The sequence below is a fragment of the Salvelinus alpinus genome, chromosome 27 (genome assembly GCF_045679555.1).
Source record: "Salvelinus alpinus chromosome 27, SLU_Salpinus.1, whole genome shotgun sequence".
NCBI lineage: Eukaryota > Metazoa > Chordata > Actinopteri > Salmoniformes > Salmonidae > Salvelinus > Salvelinus alpinus.
This window is the reverse complement of record NC_092112.1, coordinates 3111612-3127600: the sequence shown is the minus strand read 5'-3', so window position 1 is coordinate 3127600 and position 15989 is coordinate 3111612. Positions and strand designations below refer to the sequence as shown.

At 44.1% G+C, this 15989-nt stretch overlaps 1 protein-coding gene across 2 annotated transcripts in view; it reads left to right on the top strand.

The window, feature by feature from the left end:
• Positions 1 to 12618, top strand: part of LOC139555892 (homeobox-containing protein 1-like) — a 40114-nt gene extending 27496 nt beyond the window's left edge. For both annotated transcript variants that reach the window (XM_071369253.1, XM_071369252.1), the window contains exon 9: positions 3104 to 12618. In XM_071369253.1, the coding sequence (XP_071225354.1) occupies positions 3104 to 3238 (135 nt within the window). In that variant the 3' untranslated portion in view covers positions 3239 to 12618. The remainder of the gene's footprint in view (positions 1 to 3103) is intronic.
• Positions 12619 to 15989: the final 3371 nt, after the last annotated feature.

Sequence of the window (15989 nt, the reverse complement as noted above, 5' to 3'; positions counted from 1 at the left end):
TTGGGTAAAACATTTCGGGTAGCCTTCCACAAGCTTCCCACAATAAGTTGGGTGAATTTTGGCCCATTCCTCCTGACAGAGGTGGTGTAACTGAGTCAGGTTTGTAGGCCTCCTTGCACGCACACACTTTTTCAGTTCTTCCCACAAATGTTCTTTAGGATTGAGGTCAGGGCTTTGTGATGGCCACTCCAATACCTTGACTTTGTTGTCCTTAAGCCATTTTGCTACAACTTTGGAAGTATGCTTGGGGTCATTGTCCATTTGGAAGACCCATTTGTGACCAAGCTTTAACTTCCTGACTGATGTCTTGAGATGTTGCTTCAATATATTCACATAATTTCCCCTCATGATGCCATTTATTTTGTGAAGTGCACCAGTCCCTCCTGCAGCAAAGCACCCCCACAACATGATGTTGCCACCCCTGTGCTTCACGGTTGTGATGGTGTTCTTCGGCTTGCAAGCCTCCCCTTTTTCCTCCAAACATAACGATAGTCATTATGGCCAAACAGTTCTATTTTTTTTTCTCATCAGACCAGAGGACATTTCTCCAAAAAGAACGATCTTTGTTGCAAACCATAGTCTGGCTTTTTTATGGCAGTTTTGGAGCAGTGGCTTCTTCCTTGCTGAGCGGCCTTTCAGGTTATGTCGATATAGGACTCGTTTTACTGTGCATATAGATACTTTTGTACCTGTTTCCTCCAGCATCTTCACAAGGTCCTTTGCTGTTCTGGGATTGATTTGTACTTTTTGCACAAAAGTACGTTCATCTCTAGGAGACAGAACGCATCTCCTTCCTGAGCTGTTTGACGGCTGCGTGGTCCCATGGTGTTTATACTTGCGTACTATTGTTTGTACAGATGGACGTGGTACCTTCAGGCGTTTGGAAATTGCTCCCAAGGATGAACCAGACTTGTGGATGTCTAGAATTTTTTTTCTGAGGTCTTGGCTGATTTCTTTTGATTTTCCCATGATGTCAAGCAAAGAGGCAATGAGTTTGAAGGTAGGCCTTGAAATACATCCACAGGTACAACTCCAATTGACTCAAATTATGGCAATTTGCCTATCAGAAGCTTCTAAAGCCATTACATCACTTTCTGGAATTTTAAAGCTGTTTTAAAGGCAGTCAACTTAGTGTATGTAAACTTCTGACCCACTGGAATTGTGATACAGTGAAATCTGTCTGTAAACAATTGTTGGAAATATTACTTGTCATGCGCAAGTAGATGTCCTAACCGCCAAAACTATAGTTTGTTAATAAGAAATATGTGGGGTGGTTGAACAACGAGTTTTAATGACTTTAACCTAAGTGTATGTAAACTTTCGACTTCAACTGAAAATAATAGGCTGTGTCAGAGGAAAGCCCATAAAGTTGTCAGGGACTCCAGTCACCCCAGTCATGGACTGTTCTCTCTGCTACCGCACGGTAAGCGGTACCGGAGCGCCAAGTCTAGGTCCAAGAGGCTTCTAAACAGCTTCTACCCCCAAGCCATAAGACTGCTGAACAATTCATAAAAATCGCCACCGGACAATTTACATTGACACACACACACACACAAACTCTGAAATATGTTTATTATTGCTAAATATTTGAGATGCAGTGTATTTGGCCTTTTAATTGTACAACAAAGCTTATTTAGAGAAAACAGAGCAAACATATAAAAGAACATGGTCTTTCCAGGAAAATGTATGGCTGTAGTTTAGACTCCCACATTGACTGGAAATAAATATTGATATCATGTATTTTACTCTGCCCGCAAATCGTCCCGCTCTTTTAAAGTTATTCAAAGCGTAGCTCAAGTCATGTGTCCACGTTTCTATTGTCCCCAACTCTGCTCCCTTTCAAACTACACTGTATATACAAAAGTATGTGGACACACCTTCAAATGAGTCGATGAGTCTATTTCAGCCACACCTGTATAAAATCGAGCACACAGACATGCAATCTCCATAGACAAACACGGCAGTAGAATGGCCTTACTGAAGAGCTACGTGACTTTCAACGTGGCACCGTCATAAGATGCCACCTTTCCAACAAGTTAGTTTCTCAAATTTATGCTCTGCTATAGCTGCCCCAGTCAACTGTAAGTGCTGTTATTGTGAAGTGGAAACATCTAGGAGCAACAACGGCTCAGCCGAGAAGTGGTAGGCCACACAAGCTCACAGAACGTGACTGCGAAGTGCTGAAGTGCGTATCACGTAAAAATTGTCTGTCCTCTGGAAGCACAACTGTTAGTCAGGAGCTAAATGAAATGGGGTTTCCATGGCCAAGTACCCGCACACAAGCCTAAGATCACCATGTGCAATGCATAGCGTCAGCTGGAGTGGCGTAAAACTCGCCGCCATTGGACTCTGGAGCAGTGGAAACGCTTCCAACTTTATGGCAACAGTTTGGGGAAGGCCCTTTCCGGTATGACAATGCTCCCGTGTACAAAGCGAGGTCCATTCAGAAATAGTGTGTCAATCGCTGTGGAAGAACTTGACTAGTCTACGTAGAATCCTGACCTCAACTCCATCTAACACCTTTGGGATAAATAGGAACGCCGGCTGCGAGCCAGGCCTAATCGCACAACATCAGTCCCTGACCTCACTAATGCTCTTATGGCTGAATAGAAGCAAGTCCCCGCAGCAATGGTCCACCATCTAGTGGAAAGCCTTCCCAGAAGAGTGGAGGCTGTTATAGCAGCAAACGGGGGGACCAACTCTATATTAATGCCCATGATTTTGTAATGAGATTTTCGAAGAGTAGGTGCCAACATACTTTTGGTCATGTAGTGTACATATATAACGTATTGGTTGATAATACCACGTCAATCTCTGGCACAAAAAAAGTGACAATTTTTTTAAATTTGCTCAGGGTGGCAAAATTGCTCGGACTGGGGCTGCAAAGCAAGTCTCGTAACGTACATGTAAAATAACATTGCGAGCCTGCGGTCGGGTTTGGGGCCACAGTTCTTACGTGAGTCAGACAAGAAGCCAGTGGGGAGTGCTATGAAAAGCAGCAGGAGGGGGGGATGAAGAAATCAGTCCCCCTCAGACCTCTAAATAAAATAATGATATATAAACTTGTTACTTTCTATGTTTCTCCCCCCCCCTTTTCTTCCAGGACGATGGTACTGACCACCAGGACCCCATCTCTCTGGCCGTGGAGATGGCTGCAGTCAACCATACCATCCTGGCTCTGTCCCGGACTGGAGGGGTGCCCAGCGACATCAAGACAGAGGTCCCGGACGATGACTGAAGAGGTGGTTACTGGACAGTGACTGTGGGAGGAAGGAGTGGGTAGCGAAGGGTAATAATCAATAGAGGATACGTCGTGTGTGTGCGTGAGAGATTGTGGTTCAAGGAATGTGAAGATGACCAAATTTAAGCTATCAAACTCCAGCCACCCTCCTCCCCCTTGTTCTCAGGCCCTCCACGGCCCCAGTGTACTGTACCCTCCTTCCCCTTGTTCTCAGCCCCTCCACGGTCCCAGTGTACTGTACCCTCCTTCCCCTTGTTCTCAGCCCCTCCACGGTCCCAGTGTACTGTACCCTCCTTCCCCTTGTTCTCAGGCCCTCCACGGTCCCAGTGTACTGTACCCTCCTTCCCCTTGTTCTCAGCCCCTCCACGGCCCCAGTGTACTGTACCCTCCTTCCCCTTGTTCTCAGCCCCTCCACGGCCCCAGTGTACTGTACCCTCCTTCCCCTTGTTCTCAGGCCCTCCACGGCCCCAGTGTACTGTACCCTCCTTCCCCTTGTTCTCAGGCCCTCCACGGCCCCAGTGTACTGTACCCTCCTTCCCCTTGTTCTCAGGCCCTCCACGGCCCCAGTGTACTGTACCCTCCTTCCCCTTGTTCTCAGGCCCTCCACGGCCCCAGTGTACTGAACCCTCCTTCCCCTTGTTCTCAGGCCCTCCACGGCCCCAGTGTACTGAACCCTCCTTCCCCTTGTTCTCAGCCCCTCCACGGCCCCAGTGTACTGTACCCTCCTTCCCCTTGTTCTCAGGCCCTCCACGGCCCCAGTGTACTATACCCTCCTTCCCCTTGTTCTCAGCCCCTCCACGGTCCCAGTGTACTGTACCCTCCTTCCCCTTGTTCTCAGGCCCTCCACGGTCCCAGTGTACTGTACCCTCCTTCCCCTTGTTCTCAGACCCTCCACGGCCCCAGTGTACTGAACCCTCCTTCCCCTTGTTCTCAGGCCCTCCACGGCCCCAGTGTACTGAACCCTGTCTTGTCCTCATCGGAGTGAAAAAGTTGAGTGGAGAATAATAAATGGCTGTTTTTTTTCTGAACCGCCACCCCAATATGGTGCCACTGGCCTGGGGCCCTGGTCAACCGGTTTTCCCACTCCTCCTCTGAGCCCAGACCCACATACCTCAATCTTGCCTGGGTGCAGCTATATGTATATATGGAATCTGTTCTCATCAGAGACATAGAAGTCTGTTCTAGAACGTTCTGGAATAGAAGTCTGTTCTGGAATAGAAGTGATACCATTTCTATGGTTCTCATAATGTCTCATCTTGTGCTGCCCTGAACCCATTTCCTTGTGCAATGCGTTGGTAGCGCATCAGTGGCCTCTTACTAACACTTCTGGAAGAGAGGGAGGGGTGTAGTTTATCACCCTGCCAAAGAACAGTCAGTTGAGTACTCATCTGTGGATTGGACTGTTCTGATTGGACTGTATTGTTCCCTACTGTTCAATGTATCCTGCAATCTACGGCTTTCATTACTACTGGAATCTTAACGTTTGGTTTGTAAACATTGACATTATGAATTTTTCCCATGTCCGTGGTGTTCTTTTAAATGGAATGGCCACCAGAAATACAGAAGGTCCTTTCTGTAGAGGACGGTTATGTGCATGAGGCAAAAAGCCATCTGAAAGCCAGCAGTGGCACCCAAAGCCAAATGAGACAAGACACAGAGCTAACTTCTGATTAGTTTAGCCTTGTGGGTATTAAAGGGAAAATCTGCGATTTGGTTAATTATTTTCTGACTTAAATAATGATATACACCCATTGATTAAAACAAATATATATATATAATTTCAAATGGACCTGAGAGCTGTGTTACAGAGATGGTGAATCTAGTCTTTTTAAGGGTTAAATTTGATCAAAAGTAAATTAACTAACAGCGGGTGAGTTTCCTGGAAGTTTGGTAGCGCTAAGATCGCGTCCATTGGCGGCAACGTGTGAATGATGATGTCAGTGTCGACAGACGGTACAAAGCTTTTGGGTAAATCGCCCTCATTTGAAGGATGTAACATATCATATGAAATGGATGACGTAGTACCCAATTGGATGAGCACCACTTTCAAAAAATACTGTCTGGAAAAAAATAAATTATAATTACTAGTATTATTTCTCCCCCCCCAGGGGCCACGTTCGGTTTTCAACGAAGTCTGGAGGGCCGCACTGGAAGTAGATTTCCTCGCCGTCAAAATTAGCAACAAGATTGTCCTCAGACCATCGTTTAGGGAATTTCCGATACTCCCAGACTGTCCAGCTTTAATTTCAGTGATTTTTAATAGTGCGCTGGACACAGTCGAGGGAACTGTAGGTCTATTATGATTACTATGTGACACCCCCGCTTTAAGGGGGGAGTGAATATCAGTAGACACTCGGCCCTCTGGGAACTGAGCCCCCTGGTAGACGGTGTATATACAGTGCATTCAAGGTATTCCGATCCATTCATCTGTCCACATTTTGTTACATCAGACTTATTTTAATATGGATGAAATTGTTTTTATTCCCCTCATCAATCTACACACAATACCCCGTAATGACAAAGCAAAAAACATTATTTTTTTTAAATGTTTTTTTTGTGAATGTATTACAAATAAACTCACATTTTACGTAATTATTCAGACCCTTTACTCAGTACTTTGATGAAGCACCTTTGGCAGCGATTACAGCCTTGAGTCTTCTTGGGTATGATGCTACAAGCTTGGCACACCTGTATTTGGGGACTTTCTCCCATGCTTCTCTGCAGATCCTCTCAAGCTCTGTCAGGTTAGATGGGGAGTGTTGCTGCACAGCTATTTTCGGGTCTCTCCAGAGATGTTCGATCGGGTTCAAGTCCGGCCCCTGGCTGGGCCACTCAGGGACATTCAGAGACTTGTCCCGAAGCCACTCCTGCATTGTCTTGGCTGTGTGCTTAGGGTCGTTGCTGCTGCTACCACCATGCTTCACCGTAGGGATGGTGCCAGGTTTCCTCTAGACGTGACGCTTGGCATTCAGGCTGAAGAGTTCAATCTTGGTTTCACCAACTCAACTCTGTATATACAGTGTAGTTTGAAAGGAGAGCAGAGTTGGGGACAATAGGAACGTGGACACATGACTTGAGCTACGCTTTGAGTAACTTTTAAAAGATCGGGACGATTTGCAGGCAGAGTAAAATACATGTTATCAATATTTATTTCCTGTCAATGTCGGAGTCTAAACTATAGCCATACATTTTCCAATACGCCGTGCTTCTCTGCACAATACATACAGTGCATTCAGAAAGTATTCAAGTATTTGTATGTACAGTGTAGTTTGAAAGAGCAAATACTTTCCTGTATCTTTTGTAGTGACTGGGTGTATTGATACAACATCCAAAGTGTCATTCATAATTTCACCTCAAAGGGATATTCAATGTCTGCTTTTTATTTATTTGACCAATCTACCAATGGTTGCCCTTCTTTGCGCTTGGCACTTGAAAACCTCCCTGGTCTTTGTGGTTGAAATTCACTGCTCGACTGAGGGACCTTACAGATAATTGTATGTGTGGGGGTACAGAGATGAGGTAGTCATTCAATCATCAAATTACAGAGTGAGTCCATGAGTCCATGCAACTTGTACATTAAGTTGAATACTTAACATTTCAGGATTTTAATTTTTTTAATAATTTGTACAAATTTCAAAAAACATAATTCAACTTTGACATTATGGGGTATTATGTGTAGGCTAGTGACATCTCCTATTTAATCCATTTTTAAATTCAGGCTGTAACAACAAAATGTGGAAAAAGTCCAGGGGTGTGACGACTTTCTGAAGGCACTGCATGTGTTTTTAAAAGACAGTTTGAGCCTTCACACACTTCTGAGTCTAGTTGAGCGGAGATAAGCATTCTTGTTGGAACCATGCTGGACAGGACGACGTCAAAGGGAAATATCTGAGCCAGTATGGTTTGGTTCGGCACGATAGTGTGGAAAGGGTATTTATCGGACGGGTATTATTTAATTCTGCTGCTTCAGAGGATCTAGTCTTGCCCTAACCCTGCGCTGGGTTCGCTGTTCTTGACTAAAGAAACAGGTTCAAAAAAAAAAAGACAAATGTATTTATATTTTTTATGTTCTTAGTGTAAAATTATGAGGAGGATGATACTGTATGTTTGGAAATTATGCTTTTATTGTTAAATCAATCAATCAAATTTCAAATGTATTTATATAGCGCTTCTTCCATCAGCCTAAAACCACAAACAGCAAGCAATGCAGGTGTAGAAGCACGGTGGCTAGGAAAAACTCCCTAGAAAGGCCAGAACCTAGGAAGAAACCTGGAGAGGAACCAGGCTATGAGGGGTGGCCAGTCCTCTTCTGGATGTGCCGGGTGGAGATTGTAACAGAACATGGCCAAGATGTTCAAATGTTCATAGATGACCAGCAGGGTCAGAATAATAATCACAGTGGTTGTCGAGGGTGCAGGTCAGCACCAGGTCAGCACCTCAGGAGTAAATGTCAGTTGGCTTTTCATAGCCGATCATTCAGAGTATCTCTACCGCTCCTGCTGTCTCTAGAGAGTTGAAAACAGCAGGTCTGGGATAGGTAGCACGTCCGGTGAACAGGTCAGGGTTCCATAGCCGCAGGCAGAACAGTTTAAACTGGAGCAGCAGCACAACCAGGTGGACTGGGGACAGCAAGGAGTCATCAGGCCAGGTAGTCCTGAGGCATGCTCCTAGGGCTCAGGTCCTCAGAGAGAGAAAGAAAGAGAGAATTGGAGCGAGCATACTTAAATTCACACAGGACACCGGATAAGACGGGGAAAATACTCCAGATATAACAGACTGACCCTAGCCCCCCGACACAAACTACTGCAGCATAAATACTGGAGGCTGAGACAGGAGGGGTCAGGAGACACTGTGGCCCCATCCGACGATACCCCCGGACAGGGCCAAACAGGCAGGATATAACTTTGCCAAAGCACAGCCCCCACACCACAAGAGGGATATCTTCAACCACCAACTTACCATCCTGAGACAAGGCCGAGTATAACCCACAAAGACCTCCCCCACGGCACAACCCAAGGGGGGGCGCCAACCCAGACAGGAAGATCACGCAGTGACTCAACCCACTCAAGTGACGCAGCCCTCCTAGGGATGACATGGAAGAGCTCCAGTAAGCCAGTGACGCAGCCCCTGTAATAGGGTTTGAGGCAGAGAATCCCAGTGGAGAGAGGGGAACTGGCCAGGCAGAGACAGCAAGAGCGGCTCGTTGCTCCAGTGCCTTTCCGTTCACCTTCACACTCCTGGGCCAGACTACACTCAATTATAGGCCTACTGAAGAGATGAGTCTTCAATAAAGACTTAAAGGTTGAGACCGAGACTGCGTCTCTCACATGGGTAGGCAGACCATTCCATAAAAATTGAGCTCTATAGGAGAAAGCCCTGCCTCCAGCTGTTTGATTAGAAATTGTAGGGACAATAAGGAGGTCTGCGTCTTATGACCGTAGCGTACGTGTAGGTATGTACGGCAGGACCAAATCGGAAAGATGGGTAGGAGCAGGCCCATGTAATGCTTTGTAGGTTAGCAGTAAAACCTTAATCAGCCCTAGGCTTAACAGGAAGCCAGTGTAGGGAGGCTAGCACTGGAGTAATATGATCAAATCTTTTGGTTCTAGTCAAGATTCTAGCAGCTGTGTTTAGTACTAACTGAAGTTTATTTATTGCTTTATCCGGGTATCTGGAAAGTAGAGCATTGCAGTAGTCTAACCTAGAAGTGACAAAAGCATGGATTAATTTTTCAACATTTTTGGACAAAGTTTCTGATATTTGCAATGTTACGTAGATGGAACAAAGCTGTCTTTGAAACAGTGTTGATATGTTCGTCAAAAGAGAGATCAGGGTCCAGAGAAACGCAGAGGTCGTTCACAGTTTTATTTGAAACGACTGTACAACCATCAAGATTATTTGTCAGATTCAACAGAAGATCTCTTTGTTTCTTGGGACCTAGTACAAGCATCTCTGTTTTGTCAGAGTTTAAAAGTATAACATTTGCCACCATCCACTTCCTTATGTCTGAAACACAGGCTTCCAGGTAGGGCGATTTTGGGGCTTCACCATGTTTCATCGAAATGTACAGCTGTGTGTCGTCCACATAGCAGTGAAAGTTAACATTATGTTTCCGAATGACATCACCAAGAGTAAAATATATAGTGAAAACAATAGTGGTCCTAAAACGGAGCCTTGAGGAACACCGAAATTTACAGTTGATTTTGTCAGAGGACAAACTGATATGTATCCGACAGATAAGATCTAAACCAGGCCAGACCTTGTCCGTGTAGACTAATTTGGGTTTCCAATCTCCAAAAGAATGTGGTGATCAATGGTATCAAAAGCAGCACTAAGGTCTAGGAGCACGAGGACAGATGCAGAGCCTCGGTCTGACGCCATTAAAAGGTCATTTACCACCTTCACAAGTGCAGTCTCAGTGCTATGATGGGGTCTACAACCAGACTGATGCATTTCGTATACATTGTTTGTCTTCAGGAAGGCAACGAGTTGCTGCGCAACAGCTTTTTCTAAGATTTGAGAGGAATGGGAGATTTGATACAGGCCTATATATTTTCTGTGTTAAGGTTAGGCTTTTTCAAGAGGCTTTACTGCCACTTTTAGTGAGTTTGGTACACATCCGGTGGATAGAGAGCCGTTTATTATGTTCAACATAGGAGGGCCAAACACAGCTCTTTCAGTAGTTTAGTTGGAATAGGGTCCAGTATGCAGCTTGAAGGTTTAGAGGCCATGATTATTTTCATCAATGTGTCGAGATATAGTATTAAAAAAATGTAAGGGGCTCCCTTGATCCTAGGTCCTGGCAGAGTTTTGCAGACTCAGGACAACTGAGCTTTGGAGGAATACGCAGATTTAAAGAGGAGTCTGTAATTTGCTTTCTAATGATTATGATCTTTTCCTCAAAGAAGTTCATGAATTTATTACTACTGAAGTGAAAGCCATCCTCTCTTGGGGAATGCTGCTTTTTAGTGAGCTTTGCGACAGTATCAAAAATACATTTGGGATTGTTCTTATTCTCCTCAATTAAGTTGGAAAAGTAGGATGATCGAGCAGCAGTGAGGGCTCTTCGATACTGCACGGTACAGTCTTTCCAAGCTAGTCGGAAGACTTCCAGTTTGGTGTGGCGCCATTTCCGTTCAAATTTTCTGGAAGCTTGCTTCAGAGCTCGGGTATTTTCTGTATACCAGGGAGCTAGTTTCTTATGACAAATGTTTTTAGGGGTGCGACTGCATCTAGGGTATTGCGCAAGGTTAAATTGAGTTCCTCGGTTAGGTGGTTAACTGATTTTTGTACTCTGACGTCCTTGGGTAGGTGGAGGGAGTCTGGAAGGGAATTTAGGAATCTTTGAGTTGTCCGAGAATTTATAGCACGGCTTTTTTATAGCACGGCTTTTGATGATCCTTGGTTGGGGTCTGAGCAGATTATTTGTTGCGATTGCAAACGCACTGAGTCGATGATGGCTCCGAAAGCCTTTTGGAGTGGGTCTGTGGACTTTTCCATGTGAATATTAAAGTCACCAAAAATTTGAATAATATCTGCCATGACTACAAGGTCTGATAGGAATTCAGGGAACTCAGTGAGGAATGCTGTATATGTAAACGGTAGCTATAAAAAGTGACTGGGTAGGCTGCATAGATTTCATGACTAGAAGCTCAAGACGAAAACTTATTTTTTTATTTTTTTTATTTAAATTTGCTATCGTAAATGTTAGCAACACCTCCGCCTTTGCGGGATCAATTCTTCTTATTTTGTTTTCATTTTAAATCGTTTTCTTATTCCACTGTTGTGTGTTTCCCCTTATGAAGAACAGTCTCCATGTGTGAGATAACAAGATACTATATTGTGTAATAGCAAAGCAGTCCTCTATTGCAGGTGAACTGTCCTTTTTAAATAAGTCTACTCTCCTGTAGTAGAACCTCCCAACCTGAAGGGGGTGCTGTGGTACAGGTCCTGGATGCTAGAATGTTCCGGCATTATTCAAGTTATTATTCAAATGCCTAGGCATTAGCTTGGGGAGCTAACAAGTCTTCAAGGACAAATAGGTATCCTGTACAAAATGTAAATTGTTATTCTAATGGTTGTCCAATCACACAAACAAGCTCATAATAGTAAGTCCTAACACCTGAAAGTGACCTCTGCTTTCTCTCCTTGTCCTCCATGTGTTTAGCAAAGTGCAAGGGGGTCAGAGGCGGACTGGCAATAGGGCGATTCAGGCCAATGCCAGATGGGCTAGTCCATCTTTAGCCCAGGTGGCCTGGCTAAATTGGGGTATATCGTAGAATAATCATAATGGGTCCTAAAGCAAAAAAGATTACCTATGTGGGAGCTTCAAAGAATTAATGGGCCAGTGTGTTAAATGCCACGGCCGATTTCTGGTCCCAGTCCGCCCCTGAAGGGGGGTGTTTGTGCTGTGTCAGGGTCCAGGTTCAGACTAATATCTACAGTTCCCGCCATGTCTCCTGTCCCCAGTAAATATAATCAACTACATTTAAATTAACATGGTCAATATAGCTCTCTGAAATGTCCAAGACTGAATGCCGTTTTATCAGTTGTTCTCCAATAGTCTTCTGAATTACTGTATTGGCCATTAAAGAGTTTTGTGCCTTTTTTCTTTTTGTATTTTTTGGGGGGACCGACTGTTCTGTAATTAAAATGTAGTGTATGAAGATTTTTCTACTGTTTTCTTTGTTGGAATTGGTGTGTGTGCAGTTGAAGTCGGAAGTTTACATACACCTGAGCCAAATACATTTAAACTCAGTTTTTCACAATTCCTGACATTTAATCCTAGTAAAAATGCACTGTTTTAGGTCAGTTAGGATCACCACTTTATTTTAAGAATGTGAAATGTCAGAATAATAGTAGAGAGAATGATTTTTTTCAGCTTTTATCACATTCCCAGTGGGTCAGAAGTTTACATACTCAATTAGTATTTGGTAGCATTGCCTTTAAATTGTTTAACTTGGGTCAAATGTTTCGGGTAGCCTTCCACAAGCTTCCCACAATATGTTGGGTGAATTTTGGCCCATTCCTCCTGGCAGAGCTGGTGTAACTGAGTCAGGTTTGTAGGCCTTGTTGCTATCAGAAGCTTCTAAAGCCATGACAATTTTCTGGAATTTTCCAAGCTGTTTAAAGGCACATTCAACTTTGTATGTAAACTTCTGACCCACTGGAATTGTGATTAAGTTAAATAATCTGTCTGTGAAAAATGACTTGTCATGCACAAAGTAGATGTCCTAACCGACTTGCCAAAACTATAGTTTGTTAACAAGAAATTTGTGTAAGAGGTTGAATAATGAGTTTTAATGACTCCAACCTAAGTGTATGTAAACTTCCGACTTCAACTGTATTACACACACAATAAAATTATATCAATGAGACACCTGCTATTGTATTTTTTTCCCCCAACGCTATTAATCTTTAAACAATGTTAACATTAAATTCAACTGTACATTTCATTTAAATGTCATCATGATTCAAAGATTTTTACAGATTAAGAAAACAAAAATAAGGTGATTTTAATCAATTTAAAACTATTTTTATACCAAAATGCCAAGTCTCCAAAAACTATAGATATTAAGTTAATGATACCATCAAACTCCTTGCCGAGTCAGGTGCGGTTGCAGACTAGCTCTGTGCTTAAATGTAAGTCAAAGATACAGATGTCCTTACGCTCTTGAGTTAAACCATTTTGAGAACTATAATTCTGTTACAGAATAATTTCCCCTCTGATCTCCAGTACCACTGTCAGTGGTGGCACAGACGACAGGCTCACAGTAAACTAAATGAATGGTATCCAACACACATGGTTTCTCCATTTCAGGCTATTATTATGAGCCGTCATCCTCTCACCAGCCTCCTCTGAACTGTCTAGGCTAAAACTGGTAACTAGATTTGATTGTTAAGCCTAGGTTAGGGCTAGTCCTCTCCAGGGTGATTTTGGCCTAGGTTAGGGCAAGTCTTCTCCAGGGTGGTTTTGGCCTAGGTTAGGGCAAGTCTTCTCCAGGGTGGTTTTGGCCTAGGTTAGGGCTAGTCTCCAGGGTGGTTTTGGCCTAGGTTAGGGCTAGTCTCCAGGGTGGTTTTGGCCTAGGTTAGGGCAACTCCTCCTCAGGGTGGTTTTGGCCTAGGTTAGGGCTATTCTTCTCAGGGTGGTTTTGGCCTAGGTTAGGGCTAGTCTTCTCCAGGGTGGTTTTGGCCTAGGTTAGGGCAAGTCTCCAGGGTGGTTTTGGCCTAGGTTAGGGCAAGTCTTCTCCAGGGTGGTTTTGGCCTAGGTTAGGGCTAGTCTTCTCCAGGGTGGTTTTGGCCTAGGTTAGGGCTAGTCTCCAGGGTGGTTTTGGCCTAGGTTAGGGCAAGTCTTCTCCAGGGTGGTTTTGGCTTAGGTTAGGGCAACTCCTCCTCAGGGTGGTTTTGGCCTAGGCTAGGGCTAGTCTTCTCAGGGTGGTTTTGGCCTAGGCTAGGGCTAGTCTTCTCCAGGGTGGTTTTGGCCTAGGTTAGGGCAAGTCCTCCCCACGGTGGTTTTGGCCTTTGCTAGAAGGCAAAGTTCCATGTGATTCCCAGCGGACAGCACAGCCCCACAACCGTCACTATGTCCTTGGTGCCTGTCTGCTGCTGCTGGGCCTGGTCCAAGCCAGGCTTGGTCTAGGGTCAGGTTCACAAGGTAAGAAGGAGGTAGTGTAAGACTTCCAGCTCACAAGCAAAGACTCGTGCAAGGCTACCTACTTCATTATTTACTAACTAAATAAGCCTTTCACGAGTCATCCGTGTACGAGCCTGATCGGCCCATCAAAGTTAAGACAAAATTGTGTTCACATGCAGAAGTTTTCAAAAATCCTACTTTTATTAATTTTGATTTTATTTAACCTTTTTATTTAACTAGGCAAGTCAGTTAAGAACAAATTCTTATTTACAGTGACGGCCTACCAAAAGGTAAACGGCTTCCTGCGGGGACAGGGGCCCTTGGATTAAAAATTAAAAATAACATCTAAATATAGGACGAAACGCACATCACGACAAGAGAGACAACACAGACAACACAGCATGGTAGCTGAAGTGGTGATTAAAGAGCTCAGCCATGTGCTTCTTGTCAGTAACAACCACATCATCAACATTACGGGAGATGGGAAGCTGTGAGGAGGAGGGTTTATTCTCCAGGTCTTTAACTGGTTTCCAGAACTTCATGAGGTTAGACCCACAGAGAGAGAACTGCTCCTTAAAGTAACTAAGTTTGGCCTTCTGGATAGCCTGAGTGCACTTATTTATCATTTGCCTGAACGAGAGCCAGTCAGCCTGAGTATGCGTGTGCGAAGCCTTTCGCCAAATGCAATTCTTGAGGTGGAGTAACTCCGCAAGATCACGGTCGAACCAGGGGCTGAACCTGTTTTCAATTCTCATTTTCTTTATGGGGTGTGTATGTTAACAATACCACTGAAAATATCAAAGAAGGTCCAAGTGTCTTCGACAGAGGTGATCAAGCTGATTCTATACCATTTTACAGGTCATGAAGGAAGGCTTGCTCATTAACGTTTTCTAGCAAGCGTCAATGACAAATCAGGATAGGTCTTTTCACTGAGCAGCCATTACGAACACAGGCTGTAAAACAGTGATCACTAAGGTCATTACAGAAAACACCAGACTGATACCTATCGTTGTGTGTAGGATTATTTGTGAGGATAACATCAAGGAGAGGAGCCTTTTCTGGGTGTTTGGAGTCCTACCTTGTGGGATTGGTAATAATCTGAGAGAGATTTAGGGAGTCCCATTGCTTTAGCACTTGGTCAGGTGGTTTAAGCATGTCCCAGTTTAGGTCACCTAGCAGGACAAATTCAGACTTGGTGTAAGGGGCCAGGAGAGAGCTTAGGGCAGGTGGGGTACAGGCCGGTGCTGATGGAGGACGATAGCACCCAGCAACAGTCAATATAGAGCTATTTGAAAGTTTAATACTTAAAACCTGCAAATCAAATTGTTCGGGGACAGACTTGGTGGAAGCAACCGAGCACTGAAGGTGATCCTTGGTAAAGATTACCACTCCCCCACCTTTTTGGAAGATCTGTCTTGCCGAAAAAGGTTATAACCAGAAAGGTATTCAAAACACTCTTCCTTAACCACGTCACAGTAATGACCAATACAGCTGGATTGGAGCTGTGAACCCACACTTTCAATTGATCCAGACAGGGGGAGACAACCAGGGCAGACGGTGAACAGATCGCCAGGTGGAATCCAAGCAGCAGGCAACGGGAGTAGGTGTCACACCCACTTGGGAGAAGCTTTTATTTCTGGATGCAGATTACTTGAAGAAAATGCTTCAAGGCCTCTGGATGTGGGTGTGGTAGCCTCCCATTTGTTGGGCTCAATGGGACTAGCGACGTTGCTAATTTAGCTAAAGATTCTACAGGATGAGCATTGATAAATATGAGCAGCGGTCGGGAAGTCTAGTAATAAAGTGGCTATAGATATTCAGAAAAACGTGTTTTACCGAAGAGAATGGCACTGAAGCAGTTATGGCTATGTGTTTGCCCGAGTAGTTAGCTGAAATTCACGACGAATGTGTTTAACACTTCCTTTGCTGCTATCATTCATTTCCCAGTCATTTTTTCTTGCATCGCTTATTCCTTTGTTTTAGAGTTCTTCCGCAATTATGCAAAAGTGTTATGGGATGTTAAGTGACTTTACCTTGGTGACTATTTTTTTATTTTTTTTATATTTAACTAGGCAAGTCAGTTAAGAACAAATTCTTATTTATAATTACGGCCAA